Source organism: Mustela putorius, unplaced genomic scaffold (assembly GCF_011764305.1).
Source record: "Mustela putorius furo isolate JIRA1106 unplaced genomic scaffold, ASM1176430v1.1 tig00003909_pilon_pilon_pilon, whole genome shotgun sequence".
Taxonomy (NCBI): Eukaryota; Metazoa; Chordata; class Mammalia; order Carnivora; family Mustelidae; genus Mustela; species Mustela putorius.
Genome location: NW_025422057.1, coordinates 39,767,772 through 39,787,301, shown reverse-complemented (window position 1 = coordinate 39,787,301; position 19,530 = coordinate 39,767,772). Strand labels below are relative to the sequence as shown.

Below are 19,530 nucleotides of genomic sequence, written 5' to 3'. Positions count from 1 at the left end.
ATATAAAAAATTGAATATTAGAAAACATTCAATCCGAAGAAAATATGAAAAGACTTAAAATGGAACAAAGAAAGGATACACAGAAAACAAACCGTAAGAAGATAGACTTGAAATTAACCATATAAAGGAATCACATAAAATGTACATGGGTTAAACATCCAATCAGAAAACAGAAATTATCAGACTGGATGGAAAAGCACTACCAAAACTACATGCTACAAGAAATGTACCTTAAGTATAAAGACATAAATAGATTAAACATCATGGTAGAAAAAAACATATGCCAAGATAACACTTGTCAAAAGAAAGCTACAGAAATTCAGAAATATAGCTTTCAAAAGAAACCTATATCAACATCAGACCAAGGACACTTCAGAGCAAAAATATCAGGGATGGAGAAAGTCACTTCATAAAGATAAAGGGACCAATTTATCAAGAAAACAAAACAATCATAAACATTTATGACCCTAATAAAGGAGCTTCCAAATACATGGAATAAAACCAATAGAACTTCATTGAGAAATAAATAAATAATAGATAAATCCACATTATATTCAGAAATTTCAATACTCCTCCTTCAGTAATTATAGAACATGGGCACCTGGGTGACTCAGTTGGTTAAGTGTCTGACTTCAGCACAGGTCATGATCTCGGGGTCCTGGGATCAAGTCCTCATCAGTCTCCCCACTCAGCAGGGTGTCTGCTTATCCCTCTACCTCTGCCCCTTCCCCTACTCATGCTCTCTCTCTCAGATAAATAAATAAAAATCTTTTTAAAAATAATTCTATAGCAAGCAGACAGAAAAACCAGCAAAGATAGTAGACTTAAACATTCTCAGCCAACTTGACCTAGTTGACATTTATAGAATGCTCCCCAGCAAAGTATTCATTCTTGTCCAGTGCTCATGGAACATTTGCCAAGACATTCTGGTTTATAAAATAAGTCTCAATATTCAATCTAATTCCAGTGTAATAATCATATTTCTGAAGTCATCCAATTTAAAACTACCTTCTACCTTAGTCCCTACCTGTTCCAGACTGGAAACTTCCAGGGAGCCTGAAGATAAGGTAGGTATAAAGAACATATCTTCAATACCTCCTTGTTCTGCTCCCACTACCACCAACGGCTAGACTGTGTTGAACCAGGAGGAACAGATGATTAACAAAAGGCACAAAATCCCTGGTCATCTAGTAAATGTGGGCCCTGGATACCAGATGTATAGTTACCAATGTGTTCTCTCACTCAGGGATAGCGTAGGTTCATTGGTGGTCCCTTTTGGGGGAGAATCATCCTCTTAAGAGCTCAATAGTGATGTGTGGAGAATAGTGGCAAAAAAGAAAGAAAGAAAGAAAGAAAGAAAGAAAGAAAGAAAGAAAAAAAAAAAAGACTGGAGCCTTGAAATCAGGGAAAGTAGCTCACTCTTACCTTCCCACAGACCGCAACCCAGATGGGACTGGGACCCAGATTCAATTATGAAACTAGGGAATTCATTCTCAAAGTGTGGTCCCAGACCAACAGCTTCAGCATCACCTGGGAATTTGTTAGAAATTAAATTTTGGAGTATATAACAGACAAAACTAGAAACTCTGAGAGTGGGGCTCAAGTCTGGACTCAGGGAAATCATACACAATTCTCTCAAACTGCAGTAGCTTCCCCTTCCTGGATGCTCAAAGAACAACCCATGTTCCCTGCATCTGAGCACCTAGCCCGCAGCTTCTGATCATGGCTAGGATTCAGACCATGGTAGATCCAATATGAGACTAAGGGCTCTCGGTCACTAAGTAACAGTGCTTCCTGTCCCTTGTCCCTAAGCAAGGCATGCCAAGACCTTTATGTGTCTTCTGAAAGGAAAGTGGTCTATGAATCTGCTCTGAGGGAGGAGAAGAAACATGTATCTTCTGTTTCAAGCAGATGTTTGAGAGCCCTTTCTTTAACAACCCTACTTGTTTAAAACTCAGTTTGAATGAGTTATATATCATAAAGACATAATTCATTTTTTAAAACTTGTTTGCCTACTCTTTTGATATGTATCTTAAATAAATTGGGGGAAAGAACTTGGTTTTTTTATGCCCAAATAGAACCAAGGAGATATGTTATAGCTGTCTCTGTGGACCTATAATTTTGCCCCAGAGAGGGTGATGTTGGTCAAAACAATCCCCAGTTGTCCTTAGAGGGGCTTAACTAAGAAAACAAAAAAAGCCAATAGGTCCCTCCACCCCATCCCATTGCCAGGCAAACCCCTATAGACCAGGGCCACATGTGTAGAAGTTCTCTAAATCTCAGCGATCCCAGCTGATAACTCCTGGACGTTACATGGTGCTGTGTACATCTGGGCACACAGGAGTGAAAACCTCAGAGGACAGTTGGTGTCCAGGTGATGAGCTGTTTCCATTTTAGGAAGAATGAAGCATCAGAGTATATAGTCTAGCCTGGATAAGGACAGATGCAGCCCAGGTCTTTGCAGACCCTAAAAATACCTATGACATGCCAGGGCTTTACAGACCTTATGTTACTAAATCCTTGGGAAATGGAATATAAGTAACCCACTCAAGATCACACCAACAAGTAGCAGATCCTAAATTCAAATCTAGGCCGTTCAATTCTGATGGTTTCAAATTTCTTGGTTCATACTAGAAAGAGATCATTTCATAATCCTGAAATTACCCAGACAAAGCAGGACATTTTGACTCTGCTCATTTAACTTCAGCCACATTTTGACCAAATTTCCTGAAAGTTGGGGGACTTGTTAAAAATAGCAGCACAAAATACAATAGATATAAAAACATAGACAAAAAATTTTAATTGATTAAGTAACAGATTAACCCTCACCTAAAGAAAATTCTCGGGGGTAGTAGTTATGTTGGGGAAATTTGACATGGATTATTAAAATCCAGTGGATAAGTAAAATTTTCATTGAGGACTCTACAAGGACAAGAGTTCATCCCCTTTAAGATACTTTCAGAGAAATCAACATTAACACCAAGAGCCAGGGCGCCCGTGGGGCTCAGTTGGTTGAGTGACTGCCTTCAGCTCAGGTCACGATACTGGACCTTGGAATCGAGTCCCACATCGGGCTCCCTGTTGAGCAGGGGGTCTGATTCTCCCTCTGACCTCCCCCCTCTCGTGTTCACTCTCTCCCATTCTCTCCTCTCTCTCAAATAAATAAGTGAAATCTTAACAAACAAACAAACCAAGAGCCAGATGAATGGACGCATAATTGACACATCAGAGAAGAGCATGTCATTCTCAAGAATAACCAGACGGTGGCAGCAAAGACCAGTAACAGAGTCAAAACAGCCAGTGGCTCTCTAAAGACGGTGTCAGAACCAGCAGCCCATTCAGGAAAAGTGTGAGATAATCTCAGGCAAGGGCAAACAAAGCCCTGCTGGGAATTTAAAAAAAAAAAAAAAAAAAAAAAAAAAAAACAGATTCCCAGACTCACTGAATCAGAAACTGTGGGGCCCAAAACCCTGTGTGTTAACACGCCCTCTGGGCAATGCTGATGCCCAATTCAGGAAACTGTACGGCCAAACACAAGTCAGCTTTTCCCTTTTCGCGTGACCTCCTGGAGCATCCATTCCAGGGAGAGGAGACAGACAGTAAACACAATCTATGCGCATGAGGATTCACACTGGAAAAGAAGAAAAGCAGCCAAAGGGGGATAAGAAGTGCGGGGAGAAATTTAGGCAAGGTGGTCTGGAGAGGTTTCATTCACAAACGCAGATCAGAGGGAGATGAGGGAATGAGATGTGCAGAGGGATTACTTTCCTAGCAGTGGGTGGAACTCACGCAAAGAGTGGATCAGCTGTGCGGAGGACCTGCCAAGCAGCTGGGATGATGGTTGTGTCTAGACCATAGGGCCCGGAGGCCACTGGGAGGACATGGTGCTGATGTCTAATCTTCAGAGGGCAATAATGAAACAGAGGATGTGGCTCCCCTATGAGATTGTTGGTTTTTAAAGATAAAAACTGGTTGCTGTCAGGTTGGAAAGAGGCACTTTGCTGTGGGAATGGAATCGGGAATCATGCTTTTAGAAAGCCTTTTGGCTTCATGTATTAAAAGATGTAAAAATGGTCCTACCACTTGGACCCATCATTCTACATCTGGAATTGTATCCTTTAAAAAAAGGGGGGGATTCTTATTTTGTTTCTTTCAATTAGCCATTCATTCCACATCTGGAACTGCATCCTTAAAAAAAAAAAAATAGGGATTCTTATTTTTTTCCTTTCAGTTAACCACAGAAAGGTAGTTGGTTCCCAGGGCCTTGGCACAGAGCCACTCCAACCCCAGGGTTTTGCACTCCTGCATGTCCCCCCCACGCCCAGCACCCCCCAACCCCCCACCTGCAGGTCCTACCTCTGGGGGTGGTAGCCTCCGTCTTTTCCTCCCTGGACAGCACTTGTCAGTATGTGCCTCTCTCTCCAACCCTCTGGCCTGGGGAAGCCCATTTACACTCCACCCCCAGCTCAGGAATGAGTTCTCTTCCTCTCCCCAAAATGCCCAGGACTGCTCCTACAACAGGTGCTTCTCTCCATCCCTCCTACAAGGGTCTGAAGCTGGGCCAGTTGGACAGGATCAGAGGGGACAACTTGGGAATCTCTTATTCCCACCACAACTAGAAGGTCTTATCTGGTGGTCCTCCATGTGGGGTACAGACTGGACCTTTTCTGAGCCCTTCTAGAGTGCTCACTGGATCCCATGTCTCACTAGGGATGGCCGAGTAGGGCTACTCAGGGCAATGCCTGGCCCTGCTGTTCTCTCTTTCTGGCCACTAGAGAAAAGACAAAGGCTTTCTGAGCCCATCAGCCCTGCAGATTAACTCACAGGGAGGCTGGAATTGGCTCAGTATCTGAGGAGGACAGAGAAAAAGTACATTATTTCAGGTCAAGTAATCTTCTATCAGATGGCATCCGAGAAGTTCAAGAGAGGACATGGCACCTGTCCTCCTGTCATTTGTTCATTTACAACCCCACAGACTGTTCATTCTTTGTTAGTTTGGCCAGGTCTGGAGCTTGCTGATAGTTAAACTCTCTGCTCGGGCCTCCTAGCCCAGGGGAGACAGGCATGGTCCTTATGAAGGATGCGTGCATGTATCATCAAGAATCAGTTTGAAATGGGACACCTAGCGGGTACAGACAGCTGGGCATCTGACTCTTGGTTTCGGCTCAGGTCATGATTTCAGGATCGTGATCTCAGGGTCGTAGGATGGAGCCCCACTGTTGGGCTCTCCATTAGGTGTGGAGTCTTCCTGGGATTCTCTCTCCCTCTCCCTCTGCCCCTCTTGCTTGTGCTCTCTCTGTCTATCTCTCTCTTGCACATGTGCACAAATAAATAAATAAATCTTTTTTTTTTTTTTTAAGAATTAGTTTGAAACCAGCGTTTAACTAGAATCTCAATTATCTGAGAAAACAATGTTCTGGCTGGTCTTCCTGATACTCAGAGTTGATCATGTTTTCTGAACTGAGAGTGCCCCCACTCATCTCCCCACAGTTGGCACCCCATCTGCCCAGTCCCCCACACCTGTGGGTAGAGAGGAGAAGCCACGTCTGCATTCACACCTGCAGCTATAAAGTCTCTGTGCCCCTGTCCATGTCACCATCAGGAGCTCCAGGACTAGTCGGGGGATCCCCTCTCCCAGGCAGGCAATCCTGAGTCAGATCTCACTGTAGAATTGGACACATGTAGCCAGTATGATCAGAGGGTAGGTCACTCAGAAGTGTCCCTGGCCACCCGCCCATACCTTGTAGGACCATTTCTTTCCATCAAGATATAGGTTTTCCCCTCCAGAACCTCCCATGACATCACCAGAAGTTTGAGGGTTGGAATACACAACTTTTCAGCCCAAACTTGTTCTCTCCTGGGGACATTCTCTGGGGGCCTCAACTTGCCACGTGGCCACTGAGCGGGCCTCTGAGTTTCTTCAGATGTGTCTTAATATCTTCATACCTCAACAAGGAGAAGTCACAACAACTCTGGTCCTTTTCCTCCCTGCAAACACCTCCAGAAAAAGCCACTTTTTATTCATTTTTCCACACGTGCCAGACACGGAGCCAGCTCCTGAGGACACACCGATGACAGATCTGAGGGAAGCATGGCTCCTGTCTATGAAGCATTGCCAACACCAACTTGCCCAACTTCCCATCCCTCTGCTACCTCATCCCAGCCTCACTTGCTGAGTGCGGACCCCGGGTGAGGAAAGGATCCCGCTGTCCCTCATTCTGGCACAAGTTCACTGTCCTCTCCCTCCCGGAGGTGCAAGAACAGCAGTCAGACCACCTGGCAGCTGCAGCCTAACCTCAGGGGGAGGTGAGGCACCAGCTTTTTTCTTTCCTGTTGGCCTTTTCCCAAGGGTGTGCAGGGAGCTGGAAGCCACCCCTGCACGGGGCTCAGTCTGACCTCCTTTCTACCAAATCACCCCGCTCCACAAGCCCTGACCCATCAGCAAAGCCACATTTGTGCAAGTTGTGAGCATGGATTCTGGGACCACCTGCCTGGGTTCAAACCCCGGCTGTTGCTTCCTAGCTGTGTGATGTGCTTTTTTGGGTCTGTATCTCATCAAATATAAAATGGAAAAGAATAGCAGTGTAATATGATGACGTTGTTGTGAAGAATGAGGGAGGTGGTACAAGCTTTTCAATCCACAGGTCACCAACGATTTGCTGGTTATAAACCCAAATTAGTGGGTTGTGATCAGCATCTAATGTAACTATAGTAGAAATGGGAGTATGCCTCACTTGGGATAGGTCAGTGTACACATATCTCTATGTGTGTGTGGAAGAAACCGTTCCCCAATTTTTTTTTTTTTTCCTGTGAGATCCCGTTGTGGGCTCGGGAGATGTTAGATGGATTAAATACAGGCCAAGATGGGGAGAAGACATGCAACCAAACCCTAGAATCCCTCTTGCTGTGCTAGGGGTAAGGTATGGGTACGTGGGCCATGATGCTGCCCCATAGTTAGCAACTCATTGTGTTGGGAAAGACAACATAGCCAACAGTGGACTAGGCAGGCAGCCAGGTGCGTATGGCATGGAGTGCTAATAGAAGCAGCATGGGGAGGAGCTGGGGACATAATCGAAGGCCTTGCAAGCCATGGTTAGCTTATGAACCTGGCCCTGGGCATGGGAATTTAAAGCTGAGCTTGTAAGGGCGCTGGGTGGCTCAGTTGGTTAAGCATCTGACTCTTGATTTTGGCTCCAGTCATGACCTCAGGGTCATGAGATCGAGCCCCACGTCAGTCTCCACACTCAGTGCAGAGTCTGCTTGATGTCGTCTCTCTCCCTCTGTTCCACCCCCCACCCCACTCGTGCTCTCTAATTCTCTCTAAAATCAATCAATCAAGCAAGCAAGCAATTAAATCAATTTAAAAAATAAAATAAAGCTGAGCTTGTGAACTTGACCCTAGGCAATGGGAATTTAAAGCAAGAGGATGACTGACTTAACAAATATCTATTAAGTGCCTACTGTGGGGGAAGATTTATGCTTTTAAAAAGTTGGCTGTGGGGAGTCAGGAGCTGGTGGTAACACCAGAGGCAGAGGGAATCGACCAAGAGGCTACTGTAATAGTCCTGGCAAGAGAGAATAAGGACAGAGGTCAGAATGTCTAAAGAAGGAGGAAATCTGTCCTCTGTCCCAGGGGCTGGATGGTCCCCAACACCCAGAAGAGGATGGCAGCCATGACCCACCCGCTGTGGGGGAGAGCAGAGTTTTGAAGACCACAGAGAAATTCCACAAGCCTCCAGAGGACGGAAGCCACAGGGCCAAATGGATAAACCCACGGACATGAATCAGACAGCCAGGTGACCTCGGCACATTACTCAACCCACTACACTGCCAATTTATAAAATGAGGCCCAGAAGAGGACTTAGCTCATAGGAATTTTATGAGATTGAAAGCTAATAATGGTAAAAGCCTTTCACGGTGTCTGGCACAGGACCTGCGCTTGCACTAGGGCTGCTTGCTGGCCTCTCTCTTACATCATAGACATGCCCAGAGAAGGCACTGGCAGGTAGCCTGGAAAAGGACAAACTTCTGGCCTCTCAGACACAAATCGGGGGAACTGAGATGACTCTGTAGTGTCCCTGTCCCCTCCAGGCCCATGTTTGAAACTCAGACCCATCCATCCACAGTTACTTGGAAGCTGAGGGCAGTAAGCAGGAGGTGGGCCCTGCAGGACCAGCCTTCTTACCTGAGGGGGTCCTCTCCTTGCGTCTTCACCATCTATAGCTGGCACCCTTCTGAGAAGGAGTCTATTTTCGAACCTTCAAGATAGATGGTCTTGAACCCATGATGACACTATCCAAGCACAGAGGATTTCCATTGTTCGCAGGCGAGATGGTCAGTACATACCCATTCAGACAATTCACTCCCAGACAAGCATCTCCCTTGGATTTGCACTGAGCCCTTCTAAGTGCAGAGACTGTGCTAGGTGCTGGGGATGTACCGATCACATGCCTGGTGTCGCATGCATTCTGGAACAGTCTTCTGCCCTCGCTCTGTGCAGGGCTCTGAGATTTCTCTGCCCTAATCTTATACTTTTCAAGTCTGAAAATTGGAGTGGATCTGACTGATCAGTGCTTGCTTTTCTGATCAAGACAAGCCTCTAAAAACAAAAAGGAATGGCTGGCAACCTTCATCTAGCTTCCTGATTTTCCCAACCTAGCCAGCTCTAACTGTAAAATGTAGCATTTCCCTTAATATCTTTTTGTCCATCCAACTAGTCAATCAGGGGAGCTTTTTGGCTAGGCTGCAGTGTCAATGTGTCTTAAGGCCAATCTCTTTCCTGGCTCTCCCCAGAGTACATCTAGGACTCTTTTTCAGGTACACTTTAGCTTTCCTCTAAGTGTCCCTCTGTCTGCTCCAGGTTCAACAAGATTTTGGCAAAATGAGGAAGCCCTATTCTTTTCCAAAACTGACATATAGACTAATTCTTCTTTGCACTGTCATCTACTGGGGTGTTGTGTACCAGGCGCTGAGTGCACCCCACCTTCCTCAGACCCTACCCTCTGGTAGAGGAAAGAGACACGTGAACTCACCTTTGCAACAATGTGTGACAAATACAGGGATAGAGACATGGTCTTGGCACAAAGCAGAGAGCAATCAGTTTTATTTGGGGAGTAGGACAAAGAGACTTGATTTGACCACAAAAGACATGTAGGAGTCATCTAGGCAGACAGGACGGGGGATAATTAACAGCAGCAACCACTTACTTCACAAGGAATCTCATTGCAAACCCTGGGAGGCATTGTCCATGCACCCATCGTATAGATATTATTAGTAAGGTTTGGGGAGGTTAAGCAACTTGCCGAGAAGGGACAACTGTATGCTTTTAAATGACAGAAGCTAGATCCAGAGCATTTAAGTAAATGTACCCAAAGTTAAACTGATAGAAATTGATGGAATCGGCAATCAAATCTGGGTATCACATTGAGGCCACAGAGGTATATGGATTAGAAACACCCTGTTACATCAAGCTAAAGAATTTGGAGTCTCTCCCATTGATGATGAAGAGGCTCTGAAGGGTTTTAACTGATGTTGCAACTTCACATTCACTCCAATCTATCCTGCCTAATATGCATAAACCATAAATTCTAGCAGTAAAGATATAAGTGATTTTTATTCACAACGGACATGTCCAGGGAAAATATATTTGATTTAATGAAGATATTCTATTTAATAATGATATTGTATATAATGAACATTCCTACAACTTGGGAAAGAAAGAACAAACAACCTCATAGAAAAATGGGGAAAGAAAGTAACAAGCAATTTATGAAAAAGGAAACACAATCGGCCCACAAAGAGAAGGTATTCGGCCAATTAAAATATCTAATTAAAATAATAATTGAATGCAATTTTTCTCCCAACAGATTGACAAAGGGGAAAAAGGCAGAAAAGAACAAGTATTGCTAGAGTATTGGAAATTGTGTACCCTTAATTACTACTTACAGGGGTACGCATTTATGCAGCTACTTTGGAGGGTAATTTGGAAATTTCTTTCAAAATTCAAAATGTGCACAGATTGCTGGAATCAAGCAAGGTGCTGGGAAACACCTTCTCCCGGGAAAGCACTTCAACCCACGCGCAGGAGAGCCATTGCAGCGTTACCATGTCTAAACATCAGAAACAACTCAAATGTCTCTTGTGAGGAACTCACTGTGAACACTAGGGCATGTTCATAACAAAAAAAAAAATACCACACATCAACGAAGAAAATTGAGCTATTTCTTTATGGACTAAAGTGGATATATTCTTGAATGGAAAAGGAGAGAACTGCAGAATGATACATGTATAACAACCTTAAAGTTTAAATATATATATTAAAACACAAAGGCTGCTTGTGTTACATTTTATATGGGTTCATAGGTATGCCTGGAAAAGGGTTTGGAAAGCTCTTGGAAAATACATGTAAAAACAGTAACAGTGGTAGTTTCTGAGAGGAGGCAGAGGGGCCAGGGCTGGGGACCAAAACTAATAATCGTCATGTTCTAATTTCTATGAGCATGTCTGTAAGCAATTTTTATTCATTTATACCTCCATGATTTTCATTTTAGTAAATGTAGAGATAGATTTAAAAGCCAGTGACATATCCATTCCTATGCAAAGTGCTGTGATGGATGCTCTGAAGGCATGACAAGCAGATCTTGTTAATAAACACACTAGGCAGATAATGCCTTCAAGGAGCTCTCAGGCTGGCAGGGGGGAGCAGGTCCAATAGGGGTATGAGACAAATTCTTGAAGAGGAGTAGAAAAATGCAGTAGGGGTCATGATAGGGAGAGGGGAGGGCGCTCACAATATTTTAGGAATCAGGGAAGCATTTATGGTAATGAAAGAAAGGCAAAGCCAGGCATGGGCTGAGAGAATTTCAGGTGCAGAGGTGCAGAGATGGGAGCTCCAGGGGTCTGTTAGGGAAGACAAGGAAGACAGGAAAGGTTGGGGACTCATTGTGGAAAGCCACAACACTGGAAGAAGAAGCTGGACAGCAGCAGGGTGTCCTGCGAGGTCTGTAATCATGTGGGAGCTTGCCTGAAACTTTGCAGTAAAGAAGTTTGGCATCCATGCAAGGGTGAATTGGCCAGGTCTGGAAGCAAGGGACAAGCTTGGGAGGTGATTGGCTGTCCCAGTGTGAGGGAAGATTAGGTTTAAGGGAAGACTAGGGGTCTGGGCAGGGATGGTCTCAATGGAGGAGGGAGATGAAATTCATTGGATTGAGAAACTCATTGGATTGGGGTGAGGAGAGTGGAGGGAGCATAAGCCAAGTGATTTTGAGGCCCTGCTTCCACTTCATGAGAAGTGTTGGGAGTCAGAAGAAAAGCAGGTAAGAGCAGCTTCTACTTTGAGAGCTGTAGAGGGGTTCTAAGTCCTGCCCACAGGATGAACTTCGGTTCCCTTACTCCCCCACTGGAGCCCAGCTATGCAGTGTGCATGACAGGTCTGAGTCCTAAGGACGCGCTACCCAAGGGCAAGCAGGCAGGCACGTAGCCCTTCTGGCTTCCAGCCACCAGACTCACAGGCTTCCAGGAAAAGCTGACAGGGGCTGCTCTGTTCCTTTGAATCTGAGAATATGTGACTGAGGAAGCCTAAGTTAATTAAGTGATTCTGAGGCCCTGAGGAAGCACACAGGGTGAGTAGTGAGACCAGGGTAAATGGCACCCCCTCCCCCAGTACTGGAATCCGAAGAGGCATCTGAGCTTCATTGGAATTAAGCCTGCACTTAAGTGCTTCCAGGGAGACAAAGAAATCATAAATCAGGAATAGGTGCCCCGCCCACAGGCTGCCACCACTGCTATCAACATGCTTCTCTATAGTAACATGGTCATTTCTAGTCTCTGAGACCAGATGTCTCAGTGAAGCAACAAATGGCATGGCCCTGGAATTAACATGATCCACAGCCTTCCAGAAAAGAGTCCAGGATGAGCTGATGCCTTCTTCCAAAGCAGCACCCACATGTACAACTCTCTCCAGATCCATTCAGGCATACACCCACAATACATCCCCCAGACACATGTGCAGGAAGGTTCTCCTTCCACACCCTCCTCGAGCTCCCACATACCAGGACTCCCCATCGGCAACAAGCAACACTAGGACCCCAGTCCAAGCTTGAGGAAAGGGCTTTGTTCTAGAAGATGGAGGCCACTGCTGTATCCAGTGGATAAAATGAGAAAAGTTGTCATCAGGAAATCACCAAGTTGTCTCTGTCCATACGAAATAATAATTCAGCTCCTATTAAGTATCAGACATTAAGCTAGATTACTTTCAAGGAAGTCAACTTATGATCTTCAGCCCTCCTGGAGGAGGATGGCATAGTGGTTGAGAGCTGGGTGTTGGGGCCAGGTAGTCTGCATTAGAATCCTGTCTCCACCACCTATGAGCTCTCTGACAGCCGATAAATTACTGTCCCTCGGTGTCCTTGCCTGTAAGAAAGTAATATGAAGGTTGGTATAAGGATGAAATGAGTTAATGTTTGTAAGATGCTTAGAACAGTGCCTAGAACATCATAAGCACTTCTATGTGCTTAAAAATAAATCCCTTCCTTTTACCATTTGACTTACCTGGAGAGCAGATATGTACTCTGTAGCAACAGTTTCTATACCTATTTGAGAAAGCAGAGAAGAAAATGTTGCCATTTTCTCCAATATGATTGGATGGGAAGTTCTCTTCTTCCTGCAAGTTACTGTCAGATAGAGAAGTCTCTGGAAAGGAATTTGACAAGAGTTCTGTTGAAGAGGAAGCCACAGACACAGGAAAACAGGAGGGACAGGGTCCCCGCATAAAGCTGGTTAGCCAGCTGCGAAGCTGTGGCCAGTACCCTGGACAGCTCCCCACCGGCCAGCTCAGGAGCTGGGATTGTTCCCCGTTCTGCCAAGGCTCAAGCCCTAGCTTTTTGCTGAGGGAGGGGGTCCTTAATTCCCTGAGACTCCTGTCCCCTAGTCCTTGGAGCTCTGAATGACGGGATAGAAGACTGCCTTCTGAGCTAGAAGTTGGAGGGTGGGGAGTTTAATGTCCCAAAAGCTTCCTTAGGGAGGCAGCCAAGAATCTTCCTCCTCTCACCAATCTTCATCTGTCCCTCTACCTTATTCTGCTAAGGTGTGGCCACCTTACAGATGGACAAGCAGAGGCACACTGAAGCACAGGAAACAGGGAGGTCATGAAGACCACAAGATGGGTCCCACAACCTTAGTTTAAATCCAGGCCCTACTGTTGGGATCTCAGGCAAGTGAGCTGGTTTCTCTATGCCCAGCTTCTTCATCAGTAAGACAAAGGAAAAAACACCTACACTGTGCCAGGATTGAGTGAGATTAAATGAAACAGCACACATAACACCCCTGGCATAGAGTGCTTAATAAATGAGTCTGTTTCCTGCCATTGGAGAATGGAGAAGGGTTGAGCAAGATCTAAGAGATAACTTGGCTCCATGCTCAAGAACAGTTATGAATTATGACGGTTAGCAGGCTGGGAGAGATGTCTGCACCTTGAAGTCCCTGGAAAAGTTTCTTTTCTCTAAAATTCCACTAAATTCTTCAGCCACTAGACAGAAAAACATCTGCTTTAAATTCCCCCACTCTTTTAAGATCAGACAGGGCAAACAATATATGCATATAAAATGACTGCTCTATAGGCTGGAAGACTGCCTCTCTAAAGGTCTTACAATGAGAGAGTCAGAAGAGCCCAGAGGTCTGTGCTGGGAAACAGGAACTGAAGTACTGTATTAAGAATATGCAGATTATGATGTGCTGAAAACCACCCACACAGAGGTGGCAGTAGTCCCCCAACCTCAGGATCCAAGCTCCTATTCTGGGAAAGTGAAACCCATGGGGTCACTTCAATTGAAGATGCAGTTTTAATACAACTGTACAAAGGAGGCAGAGTCACAGATTTACTTGTTATAGATCCCAGAAAAGGGAGGGGGGATCGGGGGTGGGGGAGGCGGGGAGAGGGCTGCAATAAACAGGGGAAGGGCAGTCCTCTGGTTCTCTGTTCCAGGTCAAAAGGGAGCAGTAGACAGCAGGGTTGCAAACACTACTAAGGTGGTTGTGGTGGAGGTCACCAATATTTTGTGGGCTTAACTCTAAGTAGTTATTTTTAAAGGTGCCCCAGGAAAAGCAAAATGGGAACTTGGGTCAGAAATCCTAAACTCAGGGTGCCTGGGTGGCTCAGTAGGTTAAGCATCTGTTTTTGGCTCATGTCATCATCTCAGGGTCCTGGGATCAAGCCCCTCCCCCCAGGCATGCTTAGCAGGGAGTCTGAGTTCCATGCTTAGCAGGAGAGTCTGCTTCTCCTTCTCCCTCTGCCCCTTGCCCCCTCACCGCCTCATACATACATACATATACATATATGTGTGTGTGTGTGTATGTGTGTATATAGATATATATGCACATCTATCTATCTATCTATCTATCTATCTATCTATATCCTAAACTCAAGTCCTTATCTAAATGTCCAGACTCTGGGTGTGTGTGAGGCTATCAAACTGCAAAAGGTCTAGGCAGACCCTGAGAAAAACAAAAGTTGTTTTTCTTGGAAGTTGTTTTCCTCATCACAAAGTTTAAAACTCAAATGACTGAAAAGCGTGGCAGGTGACATAAATGTGCAAAGTCGGTTGGAGGGATGCTGTGGTAAACTGAAAAGTGTAAGCTGACTCAAGTCCTTCGAATAAAATTTAAAATAATTCTGTCACCCCGAAGAGCCCTTCTCCGGTACCCACCTCCCCAGGGAGTGCAGTGAGTGGGGTCCTCCCTCACTTTTTACTTAATAGAGACAAAGGCTGGAGACTGAGAGAGGTTGCGACTTGCCAAAGGTTGGTCAGAGCCAGATCGGTCTCCATTCCAGGCTCCTTCCCTGTCTCAGGCAGAGGGCAGGTTGCCCAGGACACAGCAGGCACTGGGAGCTCCTTAAATGAAAGAGTTTCTCCTCTTCTTCCCTGGGGTGCTTAGTGGGAGAGGTGGGCAGATTAAACAACAGGTACCAGAGCCGCTGTCTCTCACCCTGACACACTGGTCTCTATCACCTCATCCCACAGTATCTCAAAGACAGAAGCCAACATGCCAATGCCCTTGGACCTCCCACAAGCTATGACAAAGTCTGGAATCACAACGCCTGCCTAACCACAGGGACTAGCCAGGAAGCCAAGATGCCCCTGTACCTTTTACCTGCTCTTCACAAGACCTGCTACCATGAAAGGAAGATAAAAGAACATGCTTTACAGAGAGTGGCGACAACAGCAAGCACTTACATCACTCTTGCTATGCTATGGGCCAGGTGCCCTCAGCACCACGTACTCTCGCCCTCAGCACCAGATACTCTCGTCACCCCGTTTTACAAATAAAGAAACTGGAGGACAAAGAGGTGAAGTAAGTCTCTGGCACCCTAACGAGTAAGCAGCGGAGCTGGGAGCCACTTCAGTCGTCTGTCTCTTAAGCCCAAGTTCCGCACACTGCATCACCGGGGCCGAGCTTGGGGTGGGGAGCACGGTAGAGAAAGAAGCTGGATCTAGTGCTAGTGTGCTTTTGAGACCAGAAGAATGGGAAAATTCCTCTCTGACTCTGGCAAAGGCCAACTGTAATCTCAACAACACAGGTCTCCCAATCTCAGAGCCTTTCTCCTGCCAGCCTCGGACTGGAGCACGGACTCGGTGTGCCATCCAGGGTCATGGTTCTTTGGGGAACACGTTAGGCCCAGGTCACAGCCAGGGCGGCTCAGCCAGTCTGCAGAGAATGGGGCGTCTGGGCGGTGCGGCCCTCTCAGAAGGTGAGCCTCCCTTGAGCCTCGGATGAGAGCAAAGCTGCTGGCTGGGTCCTGCTGTGGGAGTGGGCGCGGCGCCCACTCGGGCTTTCTTACAGCTGCAAGAGAGGACCCCGGCCATGTCACTCCTAGAATCCACCTGGGACTTGGAGGCAGCATTGGTAATTGGAGGGGGGAGGGGAGTAGGCGGGGGAGGGGGGAGGGAAGGGGGCGGGACCTCGCTGAAGCTGCGGGAGGGCTTTTCGAGTGCTAGAACGCCTGGGAGGAGTTACAGTGGGGAGGGGGTCAGGAGGAGCGAAAGGAGAGGAGGCGGAGCTGGGGGACCCGGACAGTTTAAACTGAAAGGGGGAGTACCGGCAGGGAGAAGGTGGAGAAGCGGCACGGGTGGGTGGGAGGGGCAGAGCTGCTATTCGGGGCCCTTGGTGGGAGCGAGGCGACTTCTCCCCTCCATCCCCAGAAGCTCATAGTCCGGAATTCTCTGCTGTGACATTCTCCCGAAGGGCCGGTCTGTCGGAACCCGGCCCAGCAGTCTCTGCGTCTCCCCCTCCCTTCCCGGGGGTGGAAGGGGCCAGGGGGTGGGGCCAGAGAAAGGGTTGGGGTATCCCAGCCGGCCCCCCACCAATCGCCGCCCCACGTTTCAGCTGCGAGAACTGATGGACGCAGGCACCGCTCACCTCGGGGGCTCTTTGCCGGCTAAGCGCCGAGATCCAGGCTGAGGCGGAGATCTGGAGCCCTCGGCGCCCTCCTCTCCAGCGGGGCCGGTGGGGAGCGGCCGCTGAGCGACCCTCTGGGGAGGGAGAAAAAGCGGGCGCAAAGCCCGCGGGTCCTAGAACAGGGCGGGAGCGGGGGGAACAGACAGCCCTCTCCTCCCACAGCGCATCCGTCCTCAGAGGCTTGACCAGGACTCTCTTCTCACCAAGACCCCTTTCTAGGGTTTCCAGTCCTGGCGCATCTGGGAAGGGGACCCCTGCCCGGCCGCGCCCCGCCCCCCGGCCCCCGCCCCGCCGACGTCGCATTAGCATGAGCGACGCAAGTGGCCCGGGCACCACTCGGGGGCCGAGACTCGCCGCGTCACAGCCCCGAGTGGAAAGGGAAAAAAGAGGAGGCGGCGGAGGAGGAGGCAAGAGCCGACGCGAGGGGAGGGGAGAGCGGCTGCTGGGCGAGCGAGCCGGCGGGCGGGCGGCAGCAGCATGCCCCTCGGCCCGCGCGGGCGGCTTTTCAACGCTTCGGGGACGGCGCCCGGGGAGCCGGAGGTGCAGCGTGCTCAGTCTCTAGCCCTGGCCCCTCGGCGCGCCCGCCTTCCCTGACCGCCCCTGATCCCAGCAGCGGCTGGTCCCGGCTCGGCTCCGAACAGCCGCGGCGTCTCGAGGGGCAGGGTCTTTGCCTTTCTCGGGACACATGAGCCCTGCAGCCACCTGAGATACAGGGGGCGCTGCGCTGCGCCGCGCGGACCGCGCCGGCGAAGTTCGGTGCCCTGGTCTCTGCACTGCAGGGCGCCCGAGCCCGGCCCCGGCGGAGGCGTCCTCGGAAGAGCGGCGGAGTAGAGGCGATGGAACCCGCGGCGCCGGTGGGCCCGGCCAGGGCGGCAGCCATCAAGCTGTCGGAGGCTATGGGCGCCGTGCTGCAGGATCCCCGGCGGCAGCGGCGCCTGGTGCTGGTCATCGTGTGCATAGCGCTGTTCCTGGACAACATGCTGTACATGGTCATCGTGCCCATCGTGCCCGACTACATTGCCCACATGCAGAAGGCCGGCAGAAACACCCCGAGCACCGAAGCATCCACCCTGCAGCCGTCCACTCCAGCCAATGGCGGTGCCAACATGGGCAACACTTCAGAGTCCCAGAAGGCAGAGACAGAGAGTGAGGACGTGAAGATCGGGGTGCTGTTTGCCTCTAAAGCCATCCTGCAGCTGCTGGTGAACCCCCTGAGCGGGCCCTTTATTGACCGCATGAGCTACGACGTGCCGCTGCTTATCGGCTTGGGCGTCTTGTTCGCCTCCACCTTGCTGTTTGCGTTCGCGGAAGACTACGCTACGCTCTTCGCTGCGCGCAGCCTGCAGGGCCTGGGCTCAGCCTTTGCGGACACGTCTGGCATTGCCATGATCGCCGACAAGTATCCGGAGGAGCCGGAGCGCAGCCGCGCGTTGGGCGTGGCGCTGGCCTTTATCAGCTTTGGAAGTCTGGTGGCGCCACCCTTCGGGGGCTTCCTCTACGAGTTCGCGGGCAAGCACGTGCCCTTTCTGGTGCTCGCCGCTGTTTCGCTGTTCGACGCGCTGTTGCTGCTGGTGGTGGCCAAGCCCTTCTCAGCTGCGACGCGGGCGCGGGCCAACCTGCCGGTGGGCACACCCATCCACCGCCTCATGCTGGACCCTTACATCGCCGTGGTGGCCGGGGCGCTGACCACCTGTAACATCCCCCTCGCCTTCCTCGAGCCTACCATCGCCACGTGGATGGAGCATACGATGGCGGCGTCTGAATGGGAGACGGGCATGGCCTGGCTGCCAGCCTTTGTGCCGCATGTGCTAGGCGTCTACCTCACCGTGCGCCTGGCGGCGCGCTACCCACACCTGCAGTGGCTGTACGGAGCCCTCGGGCTCGCAGTGATCGGAGCCAGCTCCTGCGTGGTGCCTGCCTGCCGCTCCTTCGCACCACTAGTGGTCTCGCTCTGCGGCCTCTGCTTCGGCATTGCGCTAGTTGACACGGCACTGCTGCCCACGCTGGCCTTTCTCGTGGACGTGCGCCACGTCTCCGTCTACGGCAGCGTCTATGCTATCGCCGACATCTCCTATTCCGTGGCCTATGCGCTCGGGCCCATAGTGGCGGGCCACATAGTGCACTCGCTCGGTTTTGCGCAACTTAGCCTTGGCATGGGCCTGGCCAACCTCCTCTACGCGCCCGTCCTGCTGCTGCTGCGCAACGTAGGCCTCCTGAGGCGCTCCCGATCGGAACGCGACGTGCTCCTGGACGAGCCACCCCAGGGTCTGTATGACGCTGTGCGCCTGCGTGAACGCCCGGTGTCTGACCCTGACGGCGCACCTCGAAGCCCTTCGGGCCCCTTTGACGAGTGCGAGGACGTCTACAACAATTACTACACCCGCAGCTAGCAGTCCCGCTACTCCTCTAGGCCACCCACCCACCCACCCCCCCCTCCCTGGGTCAAGGTGACTACTTTGTTAGAGCACTGGCCAGCTCAGGCTGAGGGCCCGCCCCTTCCAACGAGTATTCCACAGCCTCGCGCGTCTTGACTTCCCTGTCGGGATCCCCTCTCTATGACCCCTTTCTGTGCCTCCCTCCCTCTCGTCCAGTGGGGCGTAGAGCACGGGCGATGCCATACGGTCCTGCAGAGATAAAGAGGTGCGAGAGGCGCCACCTCGGGGCTCCCCTGTGTAGAACCGTGCGTCTGTCTCTTTCCTTCCGTTTCTCTCAGTGCCAAGTTGGCCCCCTGCACCGCGGTGCTTCCGGCCCGAATCAATAAACTATATCTGTTCGAGACCGAGTCTCTTTACTGATGAGGGTGGGCGGCCGGGCACAGGGCTAGGGCAGAGGGGAGGGTAAGCGGGGTCTAGCCCTAATCCAGGTCTAGCCTGACAAGCTCTGGGGAAGCCTGTGGCAGAGGAGATACACGAAAAAAAGCAAATTCAGCAAAGGCTCCCATACACCCTGTAGCACACGACTCCCTTCAGCCCGCGGCAGCCCCTTCTTTCCAGCCCCAAAGCAGCACCCCAGGGCGCCGCCCGGGGGAGCCTGAGGACCCGCACCCTCCGGGTACGCTAGGCCCCGCCCCTTGAGGAC

General features: G+C 49.7%; 1 protein-coding gene across 1 annotated transcript; it reads left to right on the top strand.

The window, feature by feature from the left end:
* Positions 1-16,788: 16,788 nt before the first annotated feature.
* Positions 16,789-19,228, top strand: SLC18A3 (solute carrier family 18 member A3). The gene has a single exon (XM_004765854.2). It carries the CDS (start codon positions 17,289-17,291, stop codon positions 18,840-18,842), a length of 1,554 nt encoding a protein of 517 aa, XP_004765911.1. The 5' UTR covers positions 16,789-17,288; the 3' UTR covers positions 18,843-19,228.
* The last annotated feature ends 302 nt before the right edge of the window (positions 19,229-19,530 follow it).

Excerpts from the sequence above, each read along its gene's own strand:
- SLC18A3 (XM_004765854.2), top strand. The coding sequence starts at position 17,289 with ATGGAACCCGCGGCGCCGGTGGGCCCGGCCAGGGCGGCAGCCATCAAG.